The 21,216-nt window shown below is 36.0% G+C and overlaps 3 protein-coding genes across 3 annotated transcripts; 2 read left to right on the top strand and 1 right to left on the bottom strand.

Annotated features, from left to right (window-relative positions):
- The first annotated feature begins 969 nt into the window (after positions 1-969).
- LOC140862373 (probable protein S-acyltransferase 7) lies at positions 970-3,729 on the top strand. Its single transcript, XM_073265395.1, has 5 exons — positions 970-1,202; positions 1,700-1,882; positions 2,364-2,654; positions 2,949-3,182; positions 3,298-3,729. The coding sequence occupies exons 1-5, from the start codon at positions 1,110-1,112 to the stop codon at positions 3,601-3,603; spliced, it is 1,107 nt and encodes a 368-aa protein (XP_073121496.1). The 5' UTR covers positions 970-1,109; the 3' UTR covers positions 3,604-3,729.
- Positions 3,730-16,411: 12,682 nt separating this feature from the next.
- Positions 16,412-19,158, bottom strand: LOC140862073 (putative late blight resistance protein homolog R1A-3). Its single transcript, XM_073265076.1, has one exon. It carries the CDS (start codon positions 19,156-19,158, stop codon positions 16,552-16,554), a length of 2,607 nt encoding a protein of 868 aa, XP_073121177.1. The 3' UTR covers positions 16,412-16,551.
- A 946-nt stretch (positions 19,159-20,104) lies between these two features.
- Positions 20,105-20,770, top strand: LOC140862072 (uncharacterized). Its single transcript, XM_073265075.1, has one exon. It carries the CDS (start codon positions 20,105-20,107, stop codon positions 20,768-20,770), a length of 666 nt encoding a protein of 221 aa, XP_073121176.1.
- The last annotated feature ends 446 nt before the right edge of the window (positions 20,771-21,216 follow it).

Here is a 21,216-nt window from a genome sequence, read left to right as displayed (position 1 = left end):
TGAATGTAGCTATCAATTATTTATAATAAATATTTAATTTCAAAAAACTATTAAAGAATGCAAAAACATAATAACTTGTGAAACGCAATTTTTTTTAAAATTATCAAGGAAAGTGATAAAGTAGAATCTATCAACCATCTAAATAATAAAAAAAATAAATATATTATTATGACACAAATTATGGCATAATAACTGATTAAGAGCACGATTATTATGGGAGAGAAGAAAAATTGGAAATGGGAATGTAAATTGTAATAGAGTCAATAAAGTTCGAAGTTGTCATATAATAACCACAATTAACCATGTATTTATATCCTTTTTTTTCATGATCAGATCGTAGTCATAATATTGGGTGATGTAAATACTTATATTCTTTAGATAAATTTACGTAATAGTCAACAAATCACATCATTCAATAAATTGTATTTGATAAAATCATATACGACAAGATTATCCAAGCAAGTGCTAATAGAAAAAATCGAGCTTTGACGATTTATAAAATTCACATTTATTTTATTAACTCCTACATTCCGAGACAAATAAAGAGTGTGATTTTATATTTATATCTTTCCAACATGTGACATTCTTTGTGCATTGTCACACAGGACAACATTTTCGATAACAAAAAGATGACTAAACCTTGATTTTAAAATATGGAAAAAATACAAAATTAAAACCAAATTGGATCAAATCTTAAATCAAGAAAACGTAACGGATAAAAATTGAATAATTCTCATTAAAAAAAACCGATAACTTTGACATATTTATTTTCAAGCATATATTCGTTTCCAAGCAGCATAGCCAACATTTTAAATAGAATTACTCACAAATATTGTAACGTGGCCGGAAATCCGTTACGGGATGCTGACGAAAGCAGAGGTCAAAGTCAACTGCAACACCTCAAGTACAAACACAACGCGCTCTAAACAGCCGTCTTTTCCCGAAATGTTCAACTTTACATATCGATTTGTTTCTATGTCTTATTCTCGTTGACTTTTCTCCATTTGATTCTTTCTTCATACTTCTATTCCCTTCATCTCGTGTTTGAGACGCAGGGAAGGGAATTAAATTGCTGAAAAAAGAAGCGGAGAAAATCGTCAGGAGTAGATATGAACGTTGTGGCGCCGGCGGAGCCCCACCCTGGAGCTGCCGAGGGTGCGGCGGAGTTGATCAGGAGTTACCGTGCTTGGGAAGGCAGTAATGTGATTTCCTACGGCTTGCTCTGTTTTTTTTCAGTTTTTTATGGGCAAAGAATTAATGGGTTTTTCTTGGATTCAAGGGAAAATTCGATCTAGTCAAGAAAAAGATAAACTTTGTGATCTTCATGGATTTGTTTAATTTTTTTAGCTCTATTTGATGATCCTTTGTTCTGGAATTGTTGTTGTATGGGATTGTTGCATTCACTTTTGAATAGTTTGCGATGTTTATAAAGTTGTATATGTGTCTACTTGGTTTTTAGGAGCTTCCGTTTGTTTTTTGGAGGGGGGAAATTCCAATTTTGCAAGATATATAAGAAACTTTTGCTTGTTTTCTATATGGAATAATATTTCCACTAATATACACGCAAATTTCGGAGAAAAAAGGGGTGTGTTGCTTGGCTGGGAATCATCATTTCACTTTGTGTCTCGATTCAAGTACTATTGAAACATGTTTCAGTCGACTCTTACTGAAATTGGCTGTTGGTCATTTTCTTGTGCAGATATTTTGCTTTGGAGGAAGGTTCATTTTCGGGCCAGATGGGAGATCAGTTTTTCTAACAATATTGTTAATAGTTGCTCCTGCTGCTGTTTTCAATGTCTTCGTTGCCAGAAAACTCATGGACGACTTTTCTGGCGATTGGGGAATCTCGGTTATGGTAGCATGTGTAGTTTTCACAGTATATGTAAGTCCGGTTTCCATCAGAGGTTTATGCTTCAGTTTGTTGAGGTTTCTCAGTTCTTTACTTGAGAACAAATTGAAAGTCTTGCTAAGTGATGTTTAACTTGTAGCTGGATTGTGGCTTGAAGTTTATCTTCTGATTCTATTTTTTTCATTTCTTTCGCACACCAGTATGCCGAGCAGGTGTCATGTGTTTAAATATTTTTATGGTTGCTTGATCTATATTCGGAAATTTAGATAATAGATATTTTAACAAATTTCTGCTTCCTCCTTTCCAAAAGTAGGAATCAATTCCCTTGCTTGATATGTTATTCCTAAGGGATAAAATTTAGTTGGATTTAAGTTGTTTCTTGCATTTATGACTGCAATATTAAATTGTCTTTTGATAAAGAAACTAATTTACTTATTTTTTCCGCATTCTGTTCCCTTTGGATAAAGAGAAGAGCTCAGTTTTTCTGACTTGGCTATTGTCTGTGCTTCTGCAGGTATTAGTCCTTCTCCTATTGACTTCTGGAAGAGATCCAGGTATCATACCTCGCAATTCTCAGCCTCCAGAACCGGAAAGTTATGAAGCTAGTGCAGAACTCGGGATTGATCAATTGCCACGTTTTCCTCGTTCAAAAGATGTGGTCGTTAATGGAGTAACCGTGAAAGTGAAATACTGTGACACTTGTATGCTATATAGGCCTCCTCGTTGTTCACATTGCTCGATTTGTGACAACTGTGTGGAACGATTTGATCATCACTGTCCCTGGGTTGGACAATGCATCGGATTAGTAAGTATCATTTTGAGTTAAAACACCCGTTTAAGTCTCATATAACTTCTGTTGGATAGTATCAACTGTGCTTTCTATCCCACCTGACTGCTAAGCTGACACAACTATCAAAACATAGAATTTGGATTGCCATACGATTTTTAAAATATCTGTGTTGCATCACTATCATGTTTCATCCTTTTCTATTCTTCAGTTTGATTCTTGTTTTTATCTTGTTGTTGAGACTTTTTCAGCAGCAGCATCTTCTTGTTTTTCATGCGAATGTTCTTGAACGGTTCTTTGTTGTGGATGCAGAGAAACTATCGGTTCTTTTTCATGTTCATCTTCTCAACGACACTTCTTGGCTTGTATATACATGGGTTTTGCTGGGTTTATATTAAAAAGATAATCGATAGCGAGAAGACCTCATTCATTAAAGCAGCAGCCAAAACTCCAGCCTCCATCGCGCTTATCATCTATACATTTCTAGGGCTTTGGTTCGTTGGTGGCCTATCTGTATTCCATCTCTACCTCATCAGTACAAACCAGGTAACATGCTGGTATTCAAATTTCTCTGTAATTTAAGGTTCCTCACTTATAAGCTCAATATCATGACAAATGAATGAAATCTTTAACCTGAAAATATCTTATGCTGTTACTGCAGTCAACTTATGAGAATTTTAGATATCGTTACAATGGACGCCCAAATCCTTACAACAGAGGGATCGTTCACAACTTCTTGGAGGTGTTCTGCAGCGGTATTCATCCATCAAAGAACAACTTCCGAGCAAAAGTGCAGAAAAAGCCCGTGATGCAATCAACTTATGCAGTCGGCTCGAGTTTTGTCAGCACAAACTCGACAAATTCAAGAAGAGACCGAAGGAAGGCGGCTTGGGACGAGGGTATAGACCGAGATAATTCCATGGGGCCTGAAATCTCTACCGTCGACAGCATGGAAAATCGATGGTAGAAGATGGCGAAGCCGACAGATCATAGTCATTGATGTGGTAAATTGTGTATATGTAATTCTTTTAAGACGCACAAGTTTGGTTGTACTTCACATTTCACCTGTAGATATTAACCAGTCTTTCTGAAGTTGATCTCAATCTTTTTTTATTCATTTATTTATTACAATTTGAGTTTGATATCATTAAAGGAGAATCAAAAGCAGTATGATCGACTAATTATTTATGACCATCATCCCACTTATTTGCTTCGAATGATTGTCAAAACAAAATCTTTCTTCGGAACAAAGGCAAATTCTTACAAGATTCTCTTTCAAATGCTGGCTTCATGATAATTGTTCGAAACAGAATGTTCTGTTTCTTGTGATCAATGGCACGAACACGAAAAGCATCGTTTCCATTCTCATGTTGATGCTTTTGAATTCGCCTCGTTGAATCATTACAGTACCGCAGCTCGATCGATGTATTGAAGAGTACCCATTTCTCCTATATGCCATGGGAGGAGGGAAGCATAAGCAGCCACGGGTGATTCTATGCTACACCGGGTGAAATACTCCCTAATTTTTTTAAGATGTTTGCGCGAACATCTCCCTAAATGACCAAAAATATCATGCTAAATGACAAAAAAGTATAGGCGGGTCTACATGATTTTTTTCAGCAAGATGTTGGCGTCAACATCTTAATAAAAAATACAAAAAAAGTGTATCTCATCCGATATAGCATAGAATCACCCAGCAGCCATGGGAGGAGGGGACAAAGTTGCAGGGGCATGGATAGAAAGTTTAAGTTCATGTGAGAGTTGACTGTTTGTGTAAGGACCCGATTTTACTCTATTAATTTATTTGTGTGTTAAAAATATTGATTTTTAAATATCGGTTTATAGACGATATTAAATGAATATGTTATTTATAGAGCACACAGGAGTTGAAATAACTCGAACCGGGTCCAGTTTGAACCCCGAATGAATAAAATAAGACACACATTAAACTAATACATAATATATATAACGCATAATCTTTCTCCTCCATTTGTTTTTCCACCGCCTTCGCCCGTCTGTTCTTTTCCGTTTCTTTTCAATTTCAAAATCTTCCTATCGCTTCAAATCTCCGTATCTCCTTCGTTTTTGGCCGGATTTCAAAAGTAAATATAGTTCCGGAATCCTCGCGACGAGAGCTATCTTTTGGTACCCATATTTCATATTTTTAGTGAAGTTTCTGAAAAACCCGTCGCACAGCTGCCGCCGTTCGCTGCCGCCGTCCGCCGCCGTTCGCCGCCGCCGATCGTCGCCGGAGTTTAGGGGTTGTGTTAGTTGTTTAACCCTTTAATTCCAAGCTTTGAGGTATAATGTTGAATTTAGGGTTTTGAATTTTGGGTATTTCGATTCAATTGACATCCGATAATTGATATTTGATTTATTATTGGTTGTAGGTATTATACCGGACTCGATTGGAGGTATTGACTATTTTTCAGAAATTATTGGGGCATTATTTCGAATTTCCAGATTATTTAAATTGGGATTTTTGAAGTTTAGAGCTATTTAAATCACTGTTTGGATTTCTAGATGTGCTAGAATTAATATATATATAAATTTCAGAATTTTTGGGAATTTTCTGGAAAAATTCAGATTATGATATTTTTGGTATTTCGACTTTTAGAGTCGTAAATTCGATATTTGGTTATTGATAGGATGTTTTAATATTAAATATAAATTTTAGGATTTATGAGCAATTTTTCTGGAATTACAGATTCTGAAAATTTGGGATTGGAATATCCGAGAAATACTTGAGATATTTCTGTGGTAATTAAGTGTCGGTTGAGGTACGTATGAGCTGTTTATATTACGACATCTATAATGACATGTAATGATATTAAATATTTTGTAATGAGTGATAATGTGTTTTATGTGCTTACGTGGATTATATGATTGCATTCACTAATTTATAAATTTACATAGCACGTTGAGCCTTGACTCCTTTGATTACTATTGATATTGATCTCTTGAGATGTATTGAGTCATCATGGAGCGAGTGACATTATTTTAGTGCACTCCTGAGATAGTATGAGGCACGGACAGGTAGCTCCTGTCGCCCTCTGATGCTACGTACGACACTCCTGATGACAGCATGAGGCTGGACGGGTCGCTCCTGTCACCCTCCGATGCTACGTGTATGGATTAGCAGTGATGATTCGAGGTCTGCTGCGTTCCTGGCACGGGTGGCCACTGAGTTTATTGTGATACGATTATTTGGACTCCTTTTGGTATTCCTATTTCATTGATACCTGTCACGCATTACATTGCATTTCATTGCATTGTACTTGATTTTATTCATGTCAGTTATATTTGTCGTAATTTTTATAGTTCGTCGTACTGGGGTCCGACCCCTGTTTTCTTTTTATGCTGTGGTTGTTTGTGATTCCATAGCAGGTTATCCAGGGGGATTTGACGCATCTGGTGGAGCGTCATCTAGTGGTACCCAGTGAGGCGAGCGTGGAGTTGAGTTCCCAGATATATATGTATATATATCATTTTAGCGAGTTTTATATTTGCCGGGGTGATGCCCTGTGTATCTGTATAAATAGTTTTGGACTTTGTTTTGAATTGTTATTTGTATGATCGAGCCTTGCCGGCCCTGCATGTGTTTAGTCCTGGCCAGTGCGGCTATAGGTGTGTAAATTGGAGTTGTGACTCTATTTTCGAGTATATATTGTTGGTTGTGTTGTACAAGTTTTTGGGATGTCCTATTTACGAATAGGTCATGCCGAAATTTCTGTAGGCCCAAACGCAAATTTTTAACTCGTTTTTGCTGTTTACATTAATTAATCCTGGTTGTTTGATCATTAAATATTAAATCAGGACACGGGCCCTTTCATTTGGTATCAGAGCATATACTGGGATATGCTCGAATTAGAGTCTAGGACACTCGAGTTTAGACACTAACAAAATGGTTGCGTATGTGTGTGACTACTTGTTCTTACGTGACTTACTTGTGGTGCTTATTTTTGAACGTATTTGTTAGAACCAGTAGTTCTTGGCTTTAGAATTAGTTTATGAATTCTATTAGAACTCTGAATTTCTATCATAGTTTTCTATTCGTTAAGATATTTTTGCCTGTGTATTTAAATCCTTGTGTCTTGTAGAATGGCACCAGGAGGAAGAGGTAGAAAAGGGAAGGAAGTTGTCGAAGAGTCTGCAGCGATAAATGTTAGAAATCTTGATGATATTGTCAGGGGAAGACGTGGTCGACCAGCTGTTCAGCCTCCGAAAGATGTGGAATTAGAGGTGGAACAACAACCACGGGTAAATCCTGACAAAGGAAAAGCGATTCAGGCTGAGGCTGATCCAGTAACCCAATTGACTGAGAAAATGGGAGGAATACGATTAATAATTTCTCAATTTCAGGAGTTGCGTCCGCAAAAGTTCTTTGGCAATGAAGGAAGTGAGAAAGCTACTAGTTGGTTGAAAAGTCTCAACAATATGTTTAATGGATTAGAATATCCTGATGACATTCGACTGAAGTTAGTTCCTTTTCAGCTGAAAGACCGAGCGCAACTGTGGTGGGAAACGACAGCAGAAACACTTTCTGATTCTGGTGAAAAGATCACATGGGAAGTATTTTGTAAGCAGTTTGCACAAGAATATGCACCACCATCTTATTATTCTGCTAAAGAAGATGAATTTAATCTGTTGGTGCAAGGCAATAAATCTGTTGCTGAATATGCTTCTCAGTTCTCTGCTCTTCTGCCTTATGTCCCACATGTTGCAAAGAATGATCGGTCAAAGCTTTCACATTTTCTGAAAGGGCTTACACGAACGATCCATACTTTGGTGACTACTGGAACTCCATCTACTTATATGAAAGCAGTAGAAAAGGCCAAGAAAATTGAAGCAAGTCTACTAAGGAGTGAACCACAATCAATCCCAGCATCTGTTCCTCAAGGAGCTGGAAGCAGTTCACAGACACCAATGGGTTTACCTTCATATCAGCCTATTCAATCTTCTCAGCAAGCGAAAAGGCCTTGGTTTAAAGCTAGAGGGAAGCCATTTAAAAAGAAACCACAGTCTAGTTCCTCCAGTTCCAGTGGTAGTCGTGGTGGAAGTTCAGTTGGATCATCTGGGAGAGTGTACTGTGACAGATGTGGTGGTAATCATTTGAGTGCACATTGTACAGGATTTCCAGGAACTTGTTATACTTGTGGGCAGGCTGGACATTCGTCTCGAGTATGTCCAAATGCTGGAAGACAGCAATTTCAGCCACAACAGTTTGGCCAGTTTCCTGGACGACCATCATTCAGACCATATGCTCCTGTACCACAGTTTGTTCCTACACAGCCTTATATTCCAGGACAGTCCACTCAGCAGCCTAGGTATCCATCTCCTCAGAGTCAGCAGCGTTTTCCAGGTCCACAGCAGGTTCAAGTCCATGCTCTGACTCAGGATCAGGCACAAGATGCACCTGGGGGAGTTATTGCAGGTATTTGTTATATTTTTGAGTATCCTGCACGTATCTTGATAGACACAGGAGCATCTCATTCATTTTTATCTGTTACATTTGCTGATGAGCATGAGATTGCTTTTACTCCGTTATTGGATACTGTGTCTGTTGCTACTCCTGCTGGTGTTTTCTTGATGTCTAATGAGATAGTGTTGAATTGTGTGATTAGATTTGAGGATAAGATCATGATAACTAATTTAATCAAACTAGCTATGTCTGATTTTGACTGTATCTTGGGTATGGATACACTGATGAATTATAGAGCTACGGTTGATTGTTTTCATGGCATTGTGAGATTTAGACCGTATTATGGCAATAAGTGGAATTTTTATGGTAGTGATTCACAATCTCGCATTCCATTAGTATCGGCAATGGAAATGTTTAGATTATTGTCGATAGGAAATGAAGGAGTTATGATTTATGCTCTAGATGCGACGAAGGAAGAGAAAGTGAAAGTTTCAGATATCCCTGTAGTTAAGGATTTTACTGATGTATTTCCTGATGAGATTCCGGGTTTTCCGCCTCAAAGGGAAATAGATCTTAGCATTGAATTAATGCCAGGGACAAGTCCTATTTTTCGAGCTCCATATCGATTAGCTCCAGCAGAATTGAAAGAACTCAAGACGCAATTGCAAGATTTGCTGGAAAAAGGTTATATTAGACCAAGTGTATCACCTTGGGGTGCTCCAGTCTTGTTTGTGAAGAAGAAAGACGGAACGATGAGAATGTGCATCGATTATCGACAATTGAATCAGGCTACTGTGAAGAATAAGTATCCTTTGCCACGAATTGATGACTTGTTTGATCAGTTGCAGGGTACATCTGTATATTCTAAAATTGATCTTCGTTCCGGATATCATCAACTTCGAGTTCGAGAGGAAGATGTTTCCAAGACAGCATTTCGAACGCGTTACGGACATTATGAATTCTTAGTTGTGCCTTTCGGGTTGACTAATGCTCCAGCAGTTTTTATGGATTTAATGAATCGTGTGTTTCGGGAATTCATAGATCGATTTGTTATCGTTTTCATTGATGACATTTTGATTTATTCTAAGTCTAGGAAGGATCATAAAGAACATTTGACGTTAGTACTTCAGAAACTCAGAACATCACAATTATATGCTAAGTTTTCGAAGTGTGAATTTTGGCTGGACAGAGTATTATTTCTAGGACATGTGATATCAGCACAAGGAGTATCTGTCGATCCTAGTAAAATTGAAGCTGTTCTTAATTGGTCTCGACCAACCAATGTCTCTGAGATTCGTAGTTTTTTGGGTTTGGCTGGATATTATAGGCGTTTCATCAAGGGATTTTCTGAAATAGCTAGGCCTATGACTATATTAACGCAAAAAGATCGACGTTTTGTGTGGACTGGGGAATGTGAAGCTAGTTTTCAGACTTTGAAAGAGAAATTGACTACGGCTCCAGTACTAGCATTACCTTCAGGCTCAGGTGGGTTTGTTATCTGTACAGATGCTTCTTTGAATGGACTGGGTTGTGTTTTGATGCAAAATGGACGCGTGATTGCGTATGCATCTCGTCAATTGAAATCACATGAGACTCGTTATCCAGTTCATGATTTAGAATTGGCTGCCATTGTGCATGCATTGAAAATATGGCGTCATTATCTGTACGGTGAGCAGTTTGTGATTTATTCTGATCATAAGAGTCTGAAATATTTATTCACACAGTCTGATTTGAATATGAGACAACGTCGATGGTTGGAACTGCTTAAGGATTTTGACTGTGATATTCAATACCAGCCAGGAAACGTGAATCAAGTTGCAGATGCTTTGAGCAGAAAAGTTCATACTAAGATGTTGGCATCTTTAACTATTTCTAAAGTTCATGAGCATTTGAGAACTTCAGGATGGACTTATCGAGCTAAAGGTAATCATTTCATAGTTTCATCTATACAAGTTGAACCACGAATAATTTCGAAAATCAAAGAAGCACAAAAGACTGATCCATATATTCATCATTTGAAAGAATTAACTCCAGCTGGTCAGTCAGGGAAATTTCTTGTTGCTTCTGATGGATGTTTGCGTTATAATGGTAGACTTGTGGTTCCGAATTTGATAGATTTGAAAGACAATATACTACGAGAAGCTCATTGTAGTCGACATAGTGTACATCCTGGAATTAGAAAGATGTATCATATCTTGAAAGCCCATTACTGGTGGGAAGGTATGAAGAATGATATTTCTGATTTTGTGGCTAAGTGTTTGACGTGTCAACAAGTTAAGGCTGAAAGAATGAGACCAGGTGGTATGTTACTTAGTCTTGAAGTACCACAGTGGAATTGGGAACACATTACTATGGATTTCGTGACACACCTACCTCGATCTAATCGTGGTTGTGATGCCATTTGGGTTATTGTGGATAGATTGTCTAAATCTGCCCATTTTATTCCATATGATCGTACGTGGACATATACGAAAATGGCGAAAATGTACATTGATCAGATAGTGCGATTGCATGGTGTGCCAGTTACTATAGTATCAGACCGTGATCCCAGATTTACTTCTAAGTTTTGGTCTAGTTTGCAATCATCTTTAGGTTCTAAATTGGCCGTGAGTACTGCCTATCATCCACAGACAGATGGTCAATCTGAAAGAACTATTCAGACACTTGAAGATTTATTACGAGCTGTTGTGATGGATTTTAGTGGCGGTTGGCAAGAATCTTTAGCTTTGGTGGAATTCTCTTACAATAATAGTTATCATGTATCTATCGGGATGGCACCATTTGAAGCCTTGTATGGCAGAAAATGTAGATCTCCGATATGTTGGGAAGAAGTAGGAGAACGACAGTTGTCAGGACCAGAGTTTATTCAAGAGATGAAAGAAAAAGTTGACCTGATCAGGAAAAGAATGAAAGCAGCCCAGGATCGTCAAGCCAGCTATGCTAATAACAGACGTAGACCTTTAGAATTTCAGGTTGGCGATTTTGTTTTCTTGAAAGTATCACCATTTCGTGGTACTATGAGATTTGGGCGTAAAGGGAAATTAGCTCCTCGTTATATCGGTCCATACGAGATTGTTGAGAAAATTGGTATTTTAGCGTATCGTTTGAACTTGCCGCAGAGTTTGTCTGCGATACATGATGTATTTCACGTATCTATGCTGCGGAAGTATGAACCAGATCCTTCTCATATCTTGAGGGCTGATGATGTGGAGTTGGATAGTTCCCTTAGCTATGTTGAGTATCCAGTGCAGATTCTTGATCGTAAAGAAAAGCAACTGAGGAACAAGACGATTCCTTTGGTTATGGTAGAATGGAGTAGACATGGAAGAGAAGAAGCTACATGGGAATTGGAGTCTCGAATGCGTCAAGAATGGCCTCATTTGTTTGACAATGTTATGAATTATGCCTTGTACTCTGATTTCCCTATGTACTATCAGTGGTAGATGTTTAACCACTTTGTATATAAGTTTGATGTGTGTTTAATTTCGAGGACGAAATCTTCTTTTTAGAGGGGGAGAAATGTAAGGACCCGATTTTACTCTATTAATTTATTTGTGTGTTAAAAATATTGATTTTTAAATATCGGTTTATAGACGATATTAAATGAATATGTTATTTATAGAGCACACAGGAGTTGAAATAACTCGAACCGGGTCCAGTTTGAACCCCGAATGAATAAAATAAGACACACATTAAACTAATACATAATATATATAACGCATAATCTTTCTCCTCCATTTGTTTTTCCACCGCCTTCGCCCGTCTGTTCTTTTCCGTTTCTTTTCAATTTCAAAATCTTCCTATCGCTTCAAATCTCCGTATCTCCTTCGTTTTTGGCCGGATTTCAAAAGTAAATATAGTTCCGGAATCCTCGCGACGAGAGCTATCTTTTGGTACCCATATTTCATATTTTTAGTGAAGTTTCTGAAAAACCCGTCGCACAGCTGCCGCCGTTCGCTGCCGCCGTCCGCCGCCGTTCGCCGCCGCCGATCGTCGCCGGAGTTTAGGGGTTGTGTTAGTTGTTTAACCCTTTAATTCCAAGCTTTGAGGTATAATGTTGAATTTAGGGTTTTGAATTTTGGGTATTTCGATTCAATTGACATCCGATAATTGATATTTGATTTATTATTGGTTGTAGGTATTATACCGGACTCGATTGGAGGTATTGACTATTTTTCAGAAATTATTGGGGCATTATTTCGAATTTCCAGATTATTTAAATTGGGATTTTTGAAGTTTAGAGCTATTTAAATCACTGTTTGGATTTCTAGATGTGCTAGAATTAATATATATATAAATTTCAGAATTTTTGGGAATTTTCTGGAAAAATTCAGATTATGATATTTTTGGTATTTCGACTTTTAGAGTCGTAAATTCGATATTTGGTTATTGATAGGATGTTTTAATATTAAATATAAATTTTAGGATTTATGAGCAATTTTTCTGGAATTACAGATTCTGAAAATTTGGGATTGGAATATCCGAGAAATACTTGAGATATTTCTGTGGTAATTAAGTGTCGGTTGAGGTACGTATGAGCTGTTTATATTACGACATCTATAATGACATGTAATGATATTAAATATTTTGTAATGAGTGATAATGTGTTTTATGTGCTTACGTGGATTATATGATTGCATTCACTAATTTATAAATTTACATAGCACGTTGAGCCTTGACTCCTTTGATTACTATTGATATTGATCTCTTGAGATGTATTGAGTCATCATGGAGCGAGTGACATTATTTTAGTGCACTCCTGAGATAGTATGAGGCACGGACAGGTAGCTCCTGTCGCCCTCTGATGCTACGTACGACACTCCTGATGACAGCATGAGGCTGGACGGGTCGCTCCTGTCACCCTCCGATGCTACGTGTATGGATTAGCAGTGATGATTCGAGGTCTGCTGCGTTCCTGGCACGGGTGGCCACTGAGTTTATTGTGATACGATTATTTGGACTCCTTTTGGTATTCCTATTTCATTGATACCTGTCACGCATTACATTGCATTTCATTGCATTGTACTTGATTTTATTCATGTCAGTTATATTTGTCGTAATTTTTATAGTTCGTCGTACTGGGGTCCGACCCCTGTTTTCTTTTTATGCTGTGGTTGTTTGTGATTCCATAGCAGGTTATCCAGGGGGATTTGACGCATCTGGTGGAGCGTCATCTAGTGGTACCCAGTGAGGCGAGCGTGGAGTTGAGTTCCCAGATATATATGTATATATATCATTTTAGCGAGTTTTATATTTGCCGGGGTGATGCCCTGTGTATCTGTATAAATAGTTTTGGACTTTGTTTTGAATTGTTATTTGTATGATCGAGCCTTGCCGGCCCTGCATGTGTTTAGTCCTGGCCAGTGCGGCTATAGGTGTGTAAATTGGAGTTGTGACTCTATTTTCGAGTATATATTGTTGGTTGTGTTGTACAAGTTTTTGGGATGTCCTATTTACGAATAGGTCATGCCGAAATTTCTGTAGGCCCAAACGCAAATTTTTAACTCGTTTTCGCTGTTTACATTAATTAATCCTGGTTGTTTGATCATTAAATATTAAATCAGGACACGGGCCCTTTCAGTTTGACTAATCTTTTAATTGATTTATTAGATTCTGGGAAACAGCTGGTTGCATAATACCATTAAGTTAATTAATTAATCATTATTTTCCAATAAGCATTCGGTGCAACTGCCGAAACAAAATTTCTAATTATTGTAAATTATATTTTAAATTAACTTCAATAGGAGTTAATAAAATAATTTCATTACAAAGTGTCTAGTGAGCTTGGTAAATGTCGACGCAATTCTTTTTTGTCTTTTTTCAAGGAGGAAGTTTTCGAAAATACATATTTGTTAAAGTTTAATTATACACACAAATATATATATATATATATATAATCAAAGTTATATTTAAACGTTCATATTAATATTAAAGTAATTTTATTTAATGTACCTTAATATTTTGTTATTTTAAATATATCATTTTGGTAAACCACATTAAGTTGATAAACAATGTTAATATTTAATACTATTGTTAATATTAATCTTAAAGTGATTTTATGTTTTAATTTTTTTTATCATAATACTTATGTTTAGATTATAATCATAGTTGTCGAATTTCTCTCTAATTTAAATCGAACAATTGTTAAAAGATAATATGTCATATCAATCCCTATTTTTTAATTGTATATTTCTTAATAATAATAGCTTTTGGTCGGGGTGATAGTGATTGATTAAATTTAAAATACAGACAAATTTGTACTAAATTTGTATAATTAAACCCCCTAAAAAAGCAATGACTAATAATTCATATTTTAATTTTAATATCATCTATTTTTATTTCAAAGTTAGTTTTTTTATTCGTGAATTGGATCAATCTACCCATATTTATAATAAATAATCATTTTATCATGAAAAATAATATTTTTTAATAAGTAATCTAAATAAAAAAAATCGTGTCACGAAAATAAGTCCTAAAACCGTTTCATCGTACAAGTTTTTTGTCTTATTTTCTCAATCTAACATTTTTTAATCTTATTCATATTTATAATAATAAATAATATTTTAAACAGTAAATATAATATTTTTTTAACTAATAACCTAAATGTTGAGGGCAGTTCCATCCGTTTCATTCGAGTTTTTTTGTCTCTTGCATTCGCCCGCCCACCCTACCCAAAACAAAAACTAATTTAGCCCGCCACTTTCCTCTCCATCGTAAATAAAGAAGCATGCGCCGAAAGAGGGTTTTCTCCAAGACGCAAAATCTGTAAAATCGAGAAGAAGATTCGTACATCGTCCCTCCTCGAAGGTAAATCCTTGTTCAAATCTGCGATTACGATTTTTTTTAAAATGCTGTTGCTTGCAAATACTAGATTTAGTGACTGATTTGGGTAGCCACATTTTTGTCATTTTATGCACGGTTTGATTTCCTTTTTGTGAGTTCAATTGTTTCATTTGTTCAACTCATATGCGTGCAATGTTAAAAATAATTGCAAAATTTATTGTACAATGTGCTGAAATTTTTGAAAATTTATTGTAAAATTTTCATCATTAATTCATGTTTCTGGCCAAATAATGGTACATTTAATAGTGAGTTCGTATAGTGCATTAATCGGGTGTTGCAACTTACAATGCAAGATGGCAGCACTTCCATTTGTGTGGAATTTCCTTTGCATAATTTTTCTTTAATCCCAACTGTATATAAGATTTTATTGTGGTTTTACGCTGACATAATCAAAAATGCAATGACGGACCTCATCAATCAATTAGCTACAGAAGCATCTGACGAGAAGATGTCTATCACACAAGACAAAGTTTTAGATGCCATGGAAACAATTCCAGAACTGACAGAGGACGAGAAAGTGAGTGTTACAGAGTTATTGATGGACAACCATAAAAAATTATCACTTTTCTTGCGTTACGGTCATGGCGGAAGATTGAGCTTAGCGAGGAAGCTGCTTAAAGGAGGGTAACACAATGGTTTCTGGCACAATGGGTGCACTTTTGGGGTAATAGTATGTTGAGCTGAAACAATGTGTGCTAACAGTATGGCTAACACAATGGTTTGTGGCACTATGTTTATTGTTTGTATGTCCTAGTCTTTCCTATTTTGTGTGTTCTTCATATGTTGATGTAATTATTTTCATCAGCTATAATTCTGCAGACATGGTATTCAGCCTTTGATTCGAATTTGGATGGCATAGTATTTGTGTCATTTTCCAGCATGTTTTGTAAATGAATCAAGCTTTCTGATTGAATGCTTAAATCCATCGTGTTCTGAATATGGGTATTGTGAGGAAAATTTCCAGAATGTTTGGATTGGATTTTTTTTGTTCACTGCTTTGTTGCTATCAAATTTTTTTTTTCTCCAGATTTATTGCATATGCAGTGGAACAACCAAGAAATTTTATGGCTATGACATTGAAGTTGAAAAGCATAACGTAATTAATAAACTAAAATCTTACTCTAATTTTATTTGTACATTTTAATGTGAGTTAATGATATTTAATATAGAAATTTTAATCAAATGACAATTTATGAAATCCATTTGTGGGTTCTGTAGAGGTAGAAACGATTTAGAGAATATTTTTATTGTTTGAAAAAAAAAGGTTGGGGGGGCATGAGGCATTTGGTCATCCAGAGAACTCTATTCACTTAATCCTATGTATAAAAATCAAACCAAACATAATAAATATTTTATTACACATTTTAAACATCATCATCTATCATTATTTTAATCATTCATTTACTTATCAATCAATAATCCAATCATTCGTACCAAAAGTATGAATGTTTTTCTAGTAAAATTTTACTGCTGTGGAGACGTTGAGTCTCATCTCTAGTGATGCATTTATCTCAATTTTTAGTAAAATGTTTCTTTTCTTGCTGTACAGATTCATCATTCATCCATAGAACATATCAAATATTAACTGGAACGTCCGTCAGCAAGAATATACATATTATCAACAAATACAAATGCTGGCATCATAATTGTTCAAAGCAAATCGTCGTCTTCATTGCCACGAAAACCAACGACACGAACACGAAAAGCATCGTTTCCATTTTCATGTTGCAGACTCTGAATTTGCTCGGCTGAGTCCACTACTGATGTTTCACAGTACCTCAACTCGATGTATTGAAGAGTATCTATTTCTCCTATGCCACTAGGAATCTCATGAATGTGCCGAGCCCCCTCGAGAATCAAGGTTTCAAGGCATGGCAAGTGCTCTTTTTCCGTTTCCCACTTCACAAGACCATCTAAGGTAGAATAAAAATACTTGAGTTGAAGAAATTCACCTTCCACTGTTGTCCACTCGGAAGGTTTAGAGACATTCATTATCCTTACCATCTTGAGAACCTGAAGATTCGGGAGCGACCCAATTATGGTCATGTTTTCCCAAGGCAATGGGACTCCTTTCAGAGATAACATCTTTAGACCCATTGGAAAATCATGCTTCCATGTCATCGAGGGACCAGGCAACGACCACATAGTGATTTGTAAGTCCTCGAGGTTTCGTAAATTGGAAAGGTTGTCGAAATTGATATCATTCCAATTACGATACTCATATACAACACTCAGTTTCTTCAGATTCGCAAGTATTTTGATGATCTCTTCGGAAAACACAAAATCTTGCACTGACTCAATTGTTTGTAGACCACTTTCATGAACAATTCCCATGTCAGAGGGGTACGAAAAAACAAAACTACTGTCAAAGATCAGATGCCTTAACTTGGGCATCTTTAAATATTCATACGGTATTTCTAATGTGAAATCATCTTTACGAACAACTATAGTTTCAAGAGTAGGAAGTTTTGATATTGAGACTGGAGATCTATCCCATATGGAAAAATGTAAGTACCTTAAATTATGGGATGTGGAGATTATTTGTGTAACGTTCGTCCCAAATATGCTGGGTGCATCCAAGATACAGATGTGCCTAGACCGTACATGTAGTCTTAGTGTAGAATATTGATTGGAGAAAACTAGAATTGATCGAACGCTCGAATCTCGGATTTCCAATTCTTGATTTTTCTTGGTGATTTGAAATGTGAGGCGGCGACATGGATTCTCTACTAATTCTGTTTTGGATGACACATGATTAAGAAACCCCTCTTCTTCAGCTTTTGTTATGCAAATCTCCCTCAACATATCATGGATTCCAACACTTTTAAGTTTCCCATCCAGCCCTTTCTTGCTCACTAACAGCAAACTTCTCTTCACAAGATCCTCCAAATAATGTTCCCCCACATCTTCCAAGCATTTGAACCCATCATTTGGTTTCAGAAATCCCTCCGCAACCCACAACCGGAGTAGGTTAGAAACATCAATTTCAGAATCCTCTGGAAAAGCCGCAATGTATAGGAAACATGGTTTTAGTCGAAGTGGTAACCGATCATAACTAAAACAGAGTATCTTGGAGCATTGAATTGCAATTGTAGGCTCTCTAGAACTTATATTGTCCGAAATATTTTCCCAAACTTCTTCTCTCATAACGTTTTCTGGAGAAATCAGTAGTCCTGCAACCACTACGATGGTGAGTGGAAGTCCACCGCAATTTTTCGCAATCTTCTTCCCGACCTCCACCAGTTGGGGAGGACAAGATTGTTGTACAAAAACTCTTTCCTGAAGTAGTTTCCAACTTTGATCTTCGTTCAAACACTTCATTTGGTGAACCCATGGATCATCAGAAGATCCTGCATAAGAAGCCACATCTAATAGCCTAGTCGTTAACAAGATTCGACTTCCATTGCCTTCATCTGGGAATATCATCTTCAAATCATCCCAAGCCTCGGCACTCCATATATCATCAACAGCAATGAGATATCGCCTGCCAATGAGATTTTGATACACTAGTTTCGCCAGTACTGCTTCGCACTCATCAGATTGATTATCATCCGATTTCGTTAGGGACTTGAAAAGCCCTGAAAGAATATCTCTCCTTTGATACTCTTGTGACACTGTGATCCATCCGCATTTGTCAAAGTACTGAGAAAAGAGTGAATCATCATAAGCTCTTCTAGCTAGAGTCGTCTTCCCGATTCCTCCCATCCCAACAATTGGAATAATTTGGAGCTCAGCTGCATCTTCGTATAGTCTTTCTTTGATTGCGATCAAGTCATCATCAAATCCCACTACCATTTTTTTGTCAGTGGCTTGGACCGTAGATGAATTATCAACAGGAGAAGAATAAGATAGGGATCGGAGATCTTGAGCTGTGTCTCTGTTCTTCGTCGTCATCGTCTCTCCCAAAATAAAATCAATTCTTTCAGACGCCATGGTTAAGTCTCCATCCAAGTTCACCTCTTCTCCATTAGCCGCTGAAGAAGAAATCCCATCGTCATTTTCAGTAGTTGATACCGAACAATGATACGAATCCATGAAATCTTGAGCTTCATATGCAGCTTTTCTGATCCCATTTCCCACAAAATCAAGTTTTCCCAGATGCTTATCTGAATAATCTTCAAAAAAAGTGACGATAAAATCAACTTTTTCATGGAGGGAAATGATTATTTCTTTGTGAAGAGGATCGACGTACTGTTGAAGATCCTCAATCTCTCGCAATGATCGAGCAAGAGCAAGAAGCGCAGCATAAGCAGCCATTGGAGGAGACAAAACTGCTGGTGCATAGAAATGAGAGAGACACTTTCTTCAAAGGACAAGCTCATGTCATAGTTGACTGCTTGACTAATCCTTTAATTAATTAATTAATTAATATTTTTTTATTTTTTTAAATAATTATTTAAACCATTAAGTAATCATTATTTTCTAATAAAAGATCATTATATATATATTTTTTTTAGAAAATAAAAGATCATTATATTGGCATCTCATAGATACGATGCGTTTATAAAAAAATCCTATCACATGAACTCTTGAGAATTGTATCACATTATGGATATAGTGAAGTTTATGAAATTGATTTAATAAATTCGATTCATAAAAAAATATTATATTTTATGTTAAAAATATTATTTTTTATGGATATAAATCGGATCAACTCGTATAACAGATAAATATTCGTGATGTCATCTCAAATGAGATTTACCCAATATTCATTTTTGAAAATTAAATTTGTTTTACTACACATTGTTGAAGATAATTTTTGAAAAATATTCATTGATGAAAATTAAATTTTCTCCTAAAAATTATTGTAAATAAACTTAAATAGGAGTTGTAACTTGTACATACATGTATCTATATATAATTTATTTTTTTATTTATATAAATTATATATAATACATCAACCTATTAGAACAACTATCTTTATATGTAAGTCCGAGTATTTTGGTGGCGAGTGTTGCATAATATCATTCCTTCAAAAGCTATTCTTCTTGTGCATCATGTCCCAGTTTCTAATGACTGTCCATTATGTAGATATGGTAACGACTCAACTTGTCATGCTTTATTTTGGTGTTCCGAAATCAAATCTTGTTGGAAGGACACTATTTACTAGCCGTTTCTTAAACAAGCTCGCCACCTTGAGATTGCTGATTTATTCATCTTGATGAAGGATGCAATTAGTAGAGAGGAGTTTGAGTTCTTTGCGATGCGCACTTGGGCTACTTGGACCGAAAGGCTCGGAGTTATACATGGCAAGGAAAGTTGCTCAAAGAAATTATCGGCAGACTGGAGCATTCCTATATTATGTGAATTCAAGAAAGCAAGCAAGACACTTAATTCTCCACTAAGAATGAATGCAATGAGCACAAAGGAAAAATGGATGCCACCACCGGTAAGTCAATTGAGACTAGACACTGATGCAGCAGTTAAAGAAGACAAAAATCTGGCAGCGATTGGTGGTATAGTCCGAAACCATGAGGGACAACCACTTATGGCTTTTGCTCGCAACATTAACCTTCCTTCTTCAATAGTACATGCTGAGTTATTAGCTATCGAAGAGGGTCTGAGGATCTCTAAGGAAATCGGTTTAAAGATAGACCAAGTTTTCTTTGATTCTCTTATGGCGGTGCAAGTAGTCACCAAACCAGAAGAGGACTTTAGTTATATTGGTGCAGTGGCCGCTTCGGTTAAGAAATTGCTTGATCTTAATCGAAACTCAAGGATTATGCATAATTGTGGATCAGCTAATTTGGTAGCACATTCTCTCGCTCATTTTTCTTTTTCTTTCTTATACCCGTCTTTGTGGGTGAATGGAAATTTTCCATTTTGGTTGGTAAACCTTGTAATTCAAGACCTGTCTTATTATGAATAAATTTACAAGTTTTTTTTTAAAAAACTATCTTTTATATGTATTCAATAATACTTATTATAGTAAAATCGAAAAATAAATAAATAATTGGTAATAATAATAATTTGAAATTTTTAATAGCTGATGATGTTAAAAATCTATACACACGTATTCGCGTGCGTGGGTTGGCAGTTAAAATAATTTTTTTTTTAATTGTTTGGTTTGAGGTATGATATAAGTAATATATAAATAAGTAGTATAATGTAAAAAAAAAAAAATAAGAAATGATAGTTAAAATTGTATTGGATTTGATTGATAGATTATGGTTTATTTGATTTGATTGATTAAATTTTATATAAAAATGTTAAATGACTATTTTGTCCTTTTAACAATAAATAAAATAAAAATTATATTATTTATAAGGGATAATATAGTAATTTGAATTCAATGATTTAATTGATGTGACATAA

Source organism: Henckelia pumila, chromosome 4 (genome assembly GCF_033568475.1).
Source record: "Henckelia pumila isolate YLH828 chromosome 4, ASM3356847v2, whole genome shotgun sequence".
Lineage (NCBI taxonomy): Eukaryota > Viridiplantae > Streptophyta > Magnoliopsida > Lamiales > Gesneriaceae > Henckelia > Henckelia pumila.
Note: the sequence above shows the minus strand (reverse complement) of the source record. Positions and strands in the feature narration are given on the sequence as shown.

Bases quoted from the DNA above. Each gene is read 5' to 3' on its own strand.
- LOC140862072 (XM_073265075.1), top strand. From the start codon at position 20,105: ATGCGCACTTGGGCTACTTGGACCGAAAGGCTCGGAGTTATACATGGC.
- LOC140862073 (XM_073265076.1), bottom strand. From the start codon at position 19,158: ATGGCTGCTTATGCTGCGCTTCTTGCTCTTGCTCGATCATTGCGAGAG.
- LOC140862373 (XM_073265395.1), top strand. From the start codon at position 1,110: ATGAACGTTGTGGCGCCGGCGGAGCCCCACCCTGGAGCTGCCGAGGGT. The intron at 2,655-2,948 runs GTAAGTATCATT...TTGTGGATGCAG, and splicing joins TTGGACAATGCATCGGATTA to AGAAACTATCGGTTCTTTTT. The intron at 3,183-3,297 runs GTAACATGCTGG...CTGTTACTGCAG, and splicing joins ACCTCATCAGTACAAACCAG to TCAACTTATGAGAATTTTAG.